General features: G+C 31.8%; 2 protein-coding genes across 3 annotated transcripts in view; one reads left to right on the top strand and one right to left on the bottom strand.

Moving 5' to 3' along the window:
• LOC107624830 ((+)-neomenthol dehydrogenase) overlaps nucleotides 1-2,789 on the top strand; it is a gene marked incomplete in the record, with an annotated part of 28,911 nt that extends 26,122 nt beyond the window's left edge. The window contains 1 exon segment of the mRNA XM_016327297.2: nucleotides 2,267-2,789. Coding sequence (XP_016182783.1) covers nucleotides 2,267-2,644 — 378 coding nt within the window.
• The window catches only part of LOC107624827, a 30,221-nt gene extending 18,382 nt beyond the window's left edge, over nucleotides 1-11,839 (bottom strand). Inside the window, exons 1-15 of one of the 2 annotated variants that reach the window (XM_016327293.2) lie at nucleotides 11,466-11,837; nucleotides 10,723-10,850; nucleotides 10,372-10,504; nucleotides 9,009-9,165; nucleotides 8,852-8,930; nucleotides 8,537-8,577; nucleotides 8,331-8,447; nucleotides 7,118-7,198; nucleotides 5,132-5,194; nucleotides 5,007-5,058; nucleotides 4,318-4,392; nucleotides 4,173-4,220; nucleotides 3,833-3,868; nucleotides 3,667-3,741; nucleotides 3,289-3,560 (exon numbers count right to left, since the gene is read on the bottom strand). In XM_016327293.2, the coding sequence (XP_016182779.1) occupies nucleotides 3,501-3,560; nucleotides 3,667-3,741; nucleotides 3,833-3,868; nucleotides 4,173-4,220; nucleotides 4,318-4,392; nucleotides 5,007-5,058; nucleotides 5,132-5,194; nucleotides 7,118-7,198; nucleotides 8,331-8,447; nucleotides 8,537-8,577; nucleotides 8,852-8,930; nucleotides 9,009-9,165; nucleotides 10,372-10,504; nucleotides 10,723-10,850; nucleotides 11,466-11,625 (1,305 nt within the window). In that variant the 5' untranslated portion in view covers nucleotides 11,626-11,837 and the 3' untranslated portion in view covers nucleotides 3,289-3,500. Of the gene's footprint in view, nucleotides 1-3,288; nucleotides 3,561-3,666; nucleotides 3,742-3,832; nucleotides 3,869-4,172; nucleotides 4,221-4,317; nucleotides 4,393-5,006; nucleotides 5,059-5,131; nucleotides 5,195-7,117; nucleotides 7,199-8,330; nucleotides 8,448-8,536; nucleotides 8,578-8,851; nucleotides 8,931-9,008; nucleotides 9,166-10,371; nucleotides 10,505-10,722; nucleotides 10,851-11,465 lie in introns of those variants that run through there. The other variant, XM_016327294.2, reaches the window with a different exon arrangement.

The raw sequence follows: 12,001 nt of genomic DNA, 5'->3' as shown, positions 1-12,001 counted from the left end.
AAAAAAGATTATTGTAAAAAAATTAGATTAAGAAGAAGATAAATATGAAAAGTAGTATGTCTAATGATTCCAAATTGATGAAATAAATATGAAAAAAAAAAAAGAAAATGTTAACTGATTATGACCGATAGAGACTTTCAAAAAAAGTTTTTATTGCTATTGATGAGAATTCAAGAAAAAATTACAAAAATAGAAAATTAGTTATAAATATTTTATACCTACAAATACCTATATTGACTGATGAACTTGAATAACAACAAATATTATATTTAAATTTTTTTTCAAATTTAGAATAACACGCTTTTTTTTTGTTATTACAACTATGTGTTGTTTTTTATATTGAAACTAAGTATTTTATATTTTTCATTATATTCCATTACAATATAATTTAGTGAAAATATACCTGTGATATTTTACGGACAAAAAAACTGATATATTTCTATAATCAAGATTAAAAAAAAAGACAAAATAGAATAAAAATNNNNATTAAACAAATACTTATTTTAATTTTTTTTTCAGTTTTTATTTTTTTATAAAATTCTAAGAATAAAAAAATACTGAAAGGTAGAGAGTGATTTGAGTTGATAAGCAGGTATGCAGTTGTGAGTGGAGCAAACAAAGGAATTGGATTGGAGGTAGTAAGGCAATTGGCTTCAAATGGAGTGAAGGTTGTGTTGACTTCAAGAGATGAGAAGAGAGGCCTTCATGCTTTGGAAACCCTCAAAGATCTCTCTGATTTTGTGTTCTTTCACCAGCTTGATATTGCTGATCCTGCAAGTATTGCTTCTCTTGCAGATTTCATCAAATCCAAATTTGGCAAACTTGATATTCTGGTAACAATTTCGCTACCCTTTCACCACTTATAGTAAATATCATCAGTATTTTCTTAATAACCAACACGCTTTTCTTTAATTAAAAGTTGAATTACGTTAGTTTTGATAATTTTGCCAAACTTTTAATTAAATCTTTACACTTTTTTTTTTAATTGGATTCATACATTACTTTTAATTTTATAATCAGATTCTTTTTATTGTAAAAAATATTAAAATTAATTAAATATTTTTTCATAAATTAAAGATATTTAGAATTAAGAACATAGCATATATTTTTTGAAAAATTATTTTGTTAATTTTAATATTTTTAACATAAAATGACTTAATTACAGAATTAAAAATAATGTAAAAATTTAAATTAAAAAAAAGTATAAAAATTTAATTGTAAATTTAACAAAAAAGACTAACAGAATAAATAAACCTAAATTAAAACATAATCTGAATACAATATTAATTAAGAGTGTTTGGCATACGAATAATGTTATTGTTTTGGGTAAAACGGGGAAATAAATTTGATAGCTCTTTATTGTTGTGTAACTTAGGGGGGGAGGGGGGAGGAATATTCAACTCTATATTGGTAAACTTAAGTCATTTCCTTAATTAATATACTAATTATATTGGATTACTTCTCAAAGTTCTCATTTTGATGATGATTTGTAAGTGTTGCATTTTGTAGGTTAACAATGCAGGGGTTAATGGACTTGTAATTACAGACAACGATTTAATCCCTTCAGTAATATTGACACCCCAGGTAAGCATCTCTGAGCAGGGCTAAATATTTTATCTTCTAATATATAATGCTTACTAATTATGATTGACCTGTTCTTAATCTTCAGGATTTATCTGAAGAAGAACTAGAAAAAGCAAGAAATATGTATATTACATATAATAATTTTTTGTTGGCTTTTTTAATTACAATTTTTTTGTTTTCAATATAGCATTACCCTTTTTCCTGAATCATTATAAAAATTAGGGTATCCATGGATTAGATTGGGCCGGAGTTTGTTAATGACTTTGTCATGTAATTATGCTATAGGAGGCTATCGCTACAAGGGAAAAAAAAAGTACAACTTTTTATGTCCACTAAAAATAATTATTTTAGTAGAGTAATTTTTTAGGTTATTATTAAAAATAGTTAAAAGTATTCTTTAGGGAAAACGAAAAACATTTAGTTAACATTTATTCACATTTTTGTTTGGTCATCAATAATCATCCAATGTCAATCGAACTGTTATTAAAAATGGTTATTTAACAATTATTTAACTGCAAGAAATATGTTAGAGAAATTTTATTTTTTGATTGACAAGTGACTATAAAAAATAGTAAACAACCATTTTTACAATTAATAGTAGTAAAAAAATATTTCACTAAATTAATTTTTTTTTTTTTTTACAAATAATGACCATAAAAATACTTATTTATGTTAAACACAGCGTATATCAAACAAATGGGGCAAAGGGATCTTAAGTGATGCCGAAAACCTTACTGAAGAGAGAGTGGATGTGGTGTTAAATGAGTTTATGAAAGATTTCAAAGAAGGGTCATTAAAAGACAAAGGCTGGCCTACGACTTTTGGTGCCTACACTCTCTCCAAAGCTGCTATGAATGCCTATACAAGAATTCTTGCCAAAATGTTCCCTACTTTTTGCATCAATTGTCTTTGTCCTGGTTATATTAAGACTGATATCACTGCAAATACTGGCTTTTATACGGTGGAAGAAGGTGCTGCTAATGTTGTGAGATTAGCATTACTTCCAAATGGTAGTCCTTCTGGTCTTTTTTATAACAGGAGTGAAGTGCATTCCTATTAAGTCATATACTATTCTGCATAGATGATCATTACTTCTCGTTCAAGACTTTCGACATGTAATAATTTACTCTTATGTGACATTGGGTAATGTTTATTTCGTTAATAAAGTAATAAATTATGATGTTATTTGCAATTTATAGAATCTAGTAAATAGATATGCACCTCTATGGATAACTAAGGTTTTTTTTAAAAAAAAAAATACTGAGCAAATATTTTTTTAGTTATAAAAATAAACTTTAAAAAAAATTTGCTCATATACAATGATTGTGATGACAAACAATTAGGATGTTAGAAATTTAGAATTTTTTTTTTTAACCAGAAAGAATTTATTTTAGTCATTTGTTTTGTCATTTAAACTAAACATGAGACTTATCCACTTTTTAAATTCTATTCATTATAACAAAAATCAAGAGAGATTTGTTTTCTATGTTTCAATATTGTTCTTGTGTATTATCCTGGAACAGAAATCAAACAAAACCTAAATTCTAAACTATAAATTCTCTTGATCAATCTTCAAATACGATCATAAGATATACACATAATATAAGCAAATAAAATATGCAGCTTTAAACAATAAAGAAATTGTGTGAAGATATTTCCTTACCCTCCACATATATATAATGGGAATTAGACGACATTTTTTACTATTTCTAAAACATAGATTCAAGATCTTTCAATTAAAATGTAAAATAATTATCATCTTCATTAATCTCACTGTTGTTACTATTACACACATTTTAATAAATAAAAAGAAGATTAATAGACACATTAATGCCTATTAATCCAGCGGTGAATATAATGGAAATGGAAATTTTTGTTTACAGCAAGATTAAAATGAATAATAACCTTCCCTTGCTTCAGTCAGATTCCACAGGCTCTGTGACTGGTGGTATACAATCTAGTTTGTATCGCACTACCTGCATCTCATATAATGCACATAACAAAATTCCCGTTTAGTGCAATGAAAAATATCGGACTAAAAAAGTGTAACAGCATGAAATGAATGAAGCAAAATTTGCATACCTTTTTAAAAAAGGTTGAGTACGTGTTGTCCCATATCAGCTTATAGCTTCCACCCATTAATGTGCAGAAGTTTCCCTAAAATTATATGGAGGAAAATCTAAGATGAGAACTTACATGTCAAATGCTTAGTAAAGTTTTTAAGTTGCTACAAGCATGAAAAACTCACTTGGTCAGACTCGTAGCGGCGGTACGGTAACATCAGCTGTGCCAAAGCAACTGGTGGTGGGCCCAATAGTTGAAGATGATAATGGCTGATTTAAGAATGACATGAGAAATGCTTTCTGGCAAAATCAATTGAAAACACAATGCAAAATTTCTTTGAAGAATAAGAATATCATTAATTCAATGATACAAGTAATTGGAGGGTACGGGATTCTCCATACAAGAGCAAAATTAATCAAAGTAAGAGCTTTCCGGGAAGGGTAGCTTTTCAATCACTCAACGTGTCGGTGTGTTTTGGGGGGAAGGGAACAAAACAGTGCATATATTAAAGCAGAATAACTTACAGTTTTGTCGCCAGAAGGACTTAAAAACTCCAAACTAAATCCAATATCCTGACAATAAATCACAGAAAACAGAAATTTCACCTCATACAGATGCAAGGAAAACATCATGAATTCTTCAAATACAAATGTTGTACTGTAGCAATACCATATTTATCTTGCCTTGTACTAATGAAAAATCCCATGCAATGTACGAGTTTACGGAGTCCACTGAGAGCAAAACCTAAGAAAAGACAAGTCTGATTCATTCAACTGAAACTGTCCAGTAACATGATATAAACAGGATTTTAAATTTTAAAATATAAAATCAAAAGAAAAAAAAAGAGATGCTACATGTTTATGTGGAAAAGAAAAATTGAATTGAATCACAAACTCAGTCACATGATTTCCCTTTCTTTCTAGCTTCTCAGTTGATAGCTACCCATGATAATGGCAACTCTGATCATTTTAGGATTTTTGTTCTTTTAGTAGATTTGTATTACTCTTGTCTAAGATTTCTACATATTGATAGAATTAGTCTTTCATCACTGTCTTTTCCTTATCTCCAATGAATACTACAAACTTTGACATGACCAAATATAGTTTCATATTCATCACTTTGTTTCAATTGTTCGTAATTTTATAGGTCTCCCTCAAATGCAACCTTTTAAAGCGCAAATGAATTCAATTAGATCACCACCAGATAATTATGCGGTTTTTTCACCTATTCACATCTGTATCAATATAATTTTAATTCCTACATTTCAAAAGGATGATCAGATGCAAAAAGAAAATAAGCAGCTCTCACAATTAAGGAAAAATAGAAATGAAGATATTTTGCAAGACTTGTAAATATACCTCATAAGTTTTGCCAGCTGGAACAGTTATCTCTTTGTAGTCATCATTTTTGCTGAAATTGAAAACCTTGAAAATTAACATCAAAATAGAGGAAATCATACATGAGTGCAAGCTTTAATATTTACCTTGCATCCAAAGCACCGGCAACCTCCGCTGAGATGAAGAAAGGTGCATTTGCAAAGACCTCACTGATAAAAACATGTTGGAGTTATTCAACAGTGACAAAAATTTCTGGTAGAGGCTAAAAGTTGAGAGTATCAAGTAATAGGAATTGCAACATGTGAACTGATGGCTAAGACAGCTGATAGTGCTGAACAACTTCAAATCACAATGCTTATTAATTACTCCCACTCTCTTGTAATGTTAGCACAAGTAACTATTTATAGGCACTGGTTCTAAAAGGAATAAAAGTAGGAGAGGCAAGGAGATATTTTGTACGAAACTTTGCAAAGATACATAGTAGTGGAGTAGGGGGAGAGGTGAGAGGTGTTTAGAGTGCTGAGGAAAGAATTTGGAGATATTGGATATAGAACAAGACTAGCAAACTCCTTATTCTCTTTATCAAAGTTATCAATATAGACAGAACAGGAGGTTCGCAACCCATTCTAGGTCAGATATTCATGCATTTCTTTTATATTATATATGCTAACATTCACCTTATACCAGCTTTTACAGATAGAGGACAGGTTTACTTTGATTTGGAAGTCCAATCCTCAATGAAAAGATAAAAGCACATTGAAATTCACTATCATTTTGCATGGGGAGAACACAGCCCAAATATCATCACTTTATAGATACTGATTTTTAAGTTTCCTCAGGTTAATCATACATTTAACAAGGTATTCCAAGATCATATAAATCACTAAGAAAGTTCAGATGAAATTGAACTGTCCTTCAATAAGAAAATTATTAAATGCAAACAAAATTATCAGAACAAATAGTTGTATTGTGGAAAACCACCATCAAATATACTAGCAGGCTGTAAATAATTTCCCTAAATTCTGAATGTCAACCAATATTATGTAATGTGGAACCAGAGTTAGGTATCACCAATTTAACAACACCACCATACACAAAATTATGAAACAGATAGTTATATTCTGGAAAACCATCAAATATAGGCCGTAAATTAATTTCAAAGTTTTCCATGAGAACAATATTATATTATTGCTAGTATTTTTGTCCGTAATAATATTACAGAATTCTAAATTTTTCAAAATAAATTATATCTCAATATTCAATTTTTATTTTATATCTCAATATTTAATTTTTATTATAAATTTAAAAATTAATAATATCTAACGTTGTTGTAATAAATATTAAAGATTTTATTAAATGAGAAAAAGAAAGGGATATGAGATTCGTGTTCTGCTCCAGCACCTCTTGTATAGTGAACGCTTTATGGGTTAGCATTGTCTTTGTTAGAAGCGCTTCCTGGATAAGCGCTTTCCAGTCAGGATACCAAAAAAAAACATATAGATGCCACTGGAAAAACAGAGGCATCTGAATAAATAGTTTGCAAAGAGTGCATTTCGTAATAAGTTTTAGAAATTGTAGCATATTAACTAAAAAGCCAAGAGAGATAAAGTGAGTGGAGAAGGGAGAGAGAACTCTTTAATTTTAGAGGAAAAGATTTTATTTCGATTGCAATGAGATAGAGTGCCATATGGCACATTTTGATTTTCAAATTAACAATATATAGTAGATTTCAATTTCAATTGTAATGAGAAAATATCATGTGATACATTTTAGTTGTCTAATTAGTAATTAGTGATAATATATAAGAAAAGATAAAATGAGTGGGGAAGGAAGAGACAAAGAAAAGGGAAGAGGGGGAAGGAGAGACCTCTTTAATTTTGGAGAGAAAGATTTCAATTCAATTGCAATGAGAGAGTGTCATGTGGCACATTTTTGTTATAAAGTTAGTAATATATAACGGATGTAACGATGGAATCAGATATAGGTATCACCAATTTAACACCATTAGAAAAAAGCCTTATCCCACTAGGTGGGGGAGGCCACATGGAACCAATTTAACACGAGTATAAACAACTATAAACAGATATTGCAGTATAAGAAATATGAACAGAAGCATTAAACCATTACAATACCTAATAAATTTCATGAACCTCTCAAACTCTCTGGTGTAGACTTCAACAGCTTCTTCCAGCAGAGCCAGCTGCTCCCTTTTTCTATTAACAATATCCAGATAAAGCAGGAGATGGAGAATTACCATGATGTCTAGTATTGTAAAATAATTACTAGAATATCACTTCTTCAATGGAATCAAACAAACAAAGCCCCTAAATCTCTCTACATACTAGGAGGATCTCCTTCCAAGTCCCGTGGATTATGATAGAGAAGCAAGATGTATGTTCTTAGCAAGATTTAAAAAACATAAAGTTTCAAAATCTTTGAACTCAGAGTTCTATGAATTCTAAGACATCACACCCTCCAAATCTCCATAACACTCAATCCTTTGTCTAATCAGTTATGTACTTATCAAAACATAACATATCATCAAATTGACAACTGAAACTCAATTAGCGGTGTTTGCTAGATTTAAGAAGCTGATCATATCTTTTATCTTTTTTTTTTAAAAAGGAAGTAACTAATAAAAAATCATTTGATAATTGCCACAAATTGATGCTAAATACAATCATAGCAAATCAATGAGCTTCATTCTCAACATCCAGGGTCAAGGTCTAATAACAAATACATCCTTCTCCTCCATTTGCCTTATGTCCTAACATACAATCTAGGGAATAGCAGGATGCCTTGACTGTGATCCAGGGATGATTATGCCCAGGAGCAGTTGGTGCAGCATTATTGTGTATATTGTGCATGTCTAAGTGTCTCCATCCAGCTATGCAGGGGAGTTTGTTGGGTTCATGGCCATTCCTTTAATGGTACTTCCATTTCCATAGTCTATCAATATGGTCCGCACTTGCCCTCAAGGGTTGGTTGCTGATAAATTCTGATCCAGGGTACTATTGAACTGCTCTGGTCTATATTTGGGTGGTTTCTCAAGTAAGATGCAGGATTTTATGGGTTTGCCATCTGGGGTTGGACTAATCACATTCACATTTTGACAATGGCAACAAGCCATTCTATTAGACTATTAGAAAGACCAAGCAATAAACTGACATTTGACACAATTCCCGGGTATTTCATATTCATAAAAAATTATATTTACATTTAACCCTTGAAGCTAGAAGACAGAACATTAAAACATAACCAATCTTGTTAAACAGCCATAGAACAGTGGTTTAAAACACAACCATAAAATTAACAATAAATTAACAAAGATGCAAGGTATCTTACAGTTTCGTGGCTCCATATCGTATCCATAATAATGAAAGAAAGAGTCGAATAGAAAGAATCATCGAAGTGAGGCTGTATAATGGTGGTCCATAGCGATGACGCTGCTCCTCCATGGGCCTACAATCACAAAAGAATTCACATATTATTGTTATTTATATTGTATGATGGCATGCATAATCGGGGATGAGAGTTTGAATATTTATTACCCATCATCATCGTTTATCTGCCTAACAAAATCAAGCAATACCTACAGCTCAAACAGAAAAGAAGATGTCTCAGAATACAAATAATACCCAAGTGAAGACAATGTGTACTCAGTCACAAAATTCAAATGACGATTTTCTCCGAATGTGTACATTTTGAACAGTACTAAACCCATTATTTGAAATCATTGAATAAGTCCATGTATCAGCCAAAAGTGCTAAAGTTAATTTAGGCTGACACTACGAGAAAATATAAGCATGTAGAATGAGGAGCAGAGGACAGGACAGCCACATATTAACAATCCACAGTAATTGTACCTGTGGAACTCCAACAAGATACTTCACAAGTGTTTTATAGACTCCGGTTGCAGAACCAAGCTGAGCCAACTGCCTTCTCCTGTGACACTTAAGTTGCTTTATATATCTCTTATTATTTCATGAACAAGAAGAGACATACAATTGTTAAGGCTCTCACCTATCCATTTGTTGTTTCCAAAGAAGAGCATATCGCTCTTGTATGCTACCACCAGAATTTACCAAAGCATCAACCTCTGCTTGCTTATTCCTCTCCGAGCGCTCCCGTTGCTGTCTGAGGAGTGTTCCTCGAAAGTCTTGAGGTAAATATGTCATAACTGCATATGAATTTAAGTGTGTGTTGAATAGGAATTTCAACAAACTAATGCAGAATCAAAATGAAAGAATGACCAGAAAGTAAAGTATGACCATGAAGCAATTCATAGAGCTTATCAAAACTAATTCTTTATAGAAAAGGATGCAAAAATGATTAATACATGACTTAAATAGATTATAAAACATAAAAACCAACAAAGTCCTTCACTTTGGAATTCACTTGTTTATATTATTCTACACAAATAAACCAGAAGTGAAACCAAAAGATCATTAATGTCATGAAATCACTTATCCAAGGACCTAGATCTTAAATTAACAATAAGGTCATCTTCCGCACCACTATTAGTGACACTGTCTTGCAGAGTTAGCTACCATAGGGTTCTATTCTAACTTTAGTTATAGCTGTTAACCCTAGCTGGCACCTTTTTAGTCCAATCTGTTTAGCTAACTCTTAGTTATGGCTCTCTTAAGTATCTCACTAACTCACTCTATTACTAGAGTAACTAAACCGATATGAGCTACTATTGACTGCTTTAATGCCATAGTTTAGCAGTATAACATCTAAAGCAACAAATTCAGCTTGCAAGCCCAGGAACGATGCAATAAGATAGTATCATCCTATTCCCTAATATATTACTCAGACAAAGAAAATATCTGCATTTATCATTTGCTGCTCCAATACTCTCTTTTTCTCAGGAAGAGAACACAGGTTCCAAATCGCCTTTTCCTTTAGCACACAGATTCATACTTGTCGAGACATCAACCATGGAAAATTAATAATAATAATCCTCACCCCACAGTTGGCTACATCATTATAATGTCTTGTTTTTTAATCAAGTGCGAAAATAATTGGAGGGCCGTGTTATGTAGTTGACAACCAACATAAAAAGCTTTATCGAATCTTTAAGGATACTGCTTTTTCAAATGGGCTAATTCTTCTTGGTGTTCTTGGCTTCTTCTAGAAGGTATATTACAGTTATAATAATTTTTCCATGCATTTCGTAAATCAAACAGAATTTCCCATCTCTCCTCACACTTGCTTACACACACACACACAACAGACCCAGTGTTGCTGCTTGATTTCCACTAAGACTAATAACATAAAAGGCATATATGAGAAAGAAAGCAGAATAAAGTATGCAACAAAAATACAGGGGCAATAAGAAGTATGTTAACCATTACAATTCAATACGAAAGCAAAGAGGTACCTGTGTTAAACACATGCTCAGAATTCTTTGCTTGGAAAGATTCCAAAAACTTCAAAGTACTATAAAGTTTATCTTTCAGCTGCCCAAGTATAACAGCATATTCTACTTCACTAGGTGAGGACGGCTGTTTCAGCTGGAAAAAAAAAAGCTGGTATCTAAGAATGCGCAAAATTTTTCACCTATGGTTGCTTCATATTAATTCATAGAAGCTAAAATATCAGTATGTAGATTATGCCGAAGGGAAGTTATAGAATGCCCCAGGCTCTGCATTCGTAAATTCACATATTGGTTTCAAAAAATCCAGTCAATCACATATAAAAGGTAAAGCGAAATAAAAAATGTATACATTACCGCCTCTGGCCAGTTAGGTTTATCAAGTAAAAAAATCGTCTCTTCAATGTATTCTCTATTCTTCCACATGTTCTCATCAATTTTATGTGGTGGTTGGCCATCTGCTTCTTTTATTAACATGCTTTCTCCTGAAATACTACAACCCTTGAATAACATTCTAAAGCAAAAAATATTTATACTCAAAGGCAACCCAAAGATTAAGGTGCCGCCACTATAAACAAGTTTTCTTTTCTTTCTTTCTATTTTTCCGCCTAAACAATCTTTAAGTATGAAAACTGATGTTAATTTTACATAACTCATAGTTGCTATAAAATTGATATCCGGATGCATAATTTCAATAAGGAGCACTAAGACATTCAGAATTTTTGCATGATCCTAATTTTCCTACAAGTTTCCAACAATGTGATTAAGTAAAAGTTGTATTATGTATATTCTCCAGCTAACTAGGCAAACATCTTTGAAAGCGCACCAAATGCAGATTAGAATCGCCCTTGGCGGTGTTTGCGAAATGAGGTTTTGAAAGTGAAGGAAAGGTTTTGAGAACTATAACTCTGAATTCCATTTTACATTCTAAACCAGTTCCTTCTCCTACTTCCACTTAAAAGCCATTTCCTTTCTCCTCCAAAATAAAATAAAACAACTAATCAATGCAGTTACTGCAAAGCAACTAGCTCTGCGATTCGGAATTAGCAGGAGATTAAGCAATAATAATAATAATTGAAAGAGCAAGTTAGTAACGAAACCTTGGGTAGGAGGATGCTGATGGAGCAAGTCATTGGAAATTGATCGAATCTCAGAAGAAAGGCGAGAGACATCGTCAGAAAGAGGTGGACAGGGGTATTTGTCGTAATAAGAAGCAAGATGAGCCCTAGTTATTGGTACCAAACCCTCCGTGGAAGCCATCGGAATCGGAGGTTGATCTGATCAGAAACCAGATCAGAGATCAGATCAGCGCTTTGTAGTTTCTTCTACGGTTCTATTTGCTGTGATAGTGTGATTGTTACGGAAGAAGGTAGTTTATTCTTTTGGAATATTCTGGTAACCAAAGACTAAGACGCAGCAGCGGTATGAGCAGTAGAACCGTCGTCAACGGTAAAATGGACTAGATTATGCTTATCTAGTTTGACCTCTTAATAATTAACTTCAAATTATTAGAAGTATCTTAATTTTAGATCAACAAATGACCTTGCAAATTATTATTAGTAATTGTTTTGGGATTAAGGCACGTGCTAAAATTATTATGTGAATTTTTTTATAAATTATTTTTTTAGTGTATTTA

Source organism: Arachis ipaensis, chromosome B02 (assembly GCF_000816755.2).
Source record: "Arachis ipaensis cultivar K30076 chromosome B02, Araip1.1, whole genome shotgun sequence".
In the NCBI taxonomy this organism is placed as follows: Eukaryota; Viridiplantae; Streptophyta; class Magnoliopsida; order Fabales; family Fabaceae; genus Arachis; species Arachis ipaensis.
This window is presented reverse-complemented; position numbering and strand designations above follow the sequence as displayed.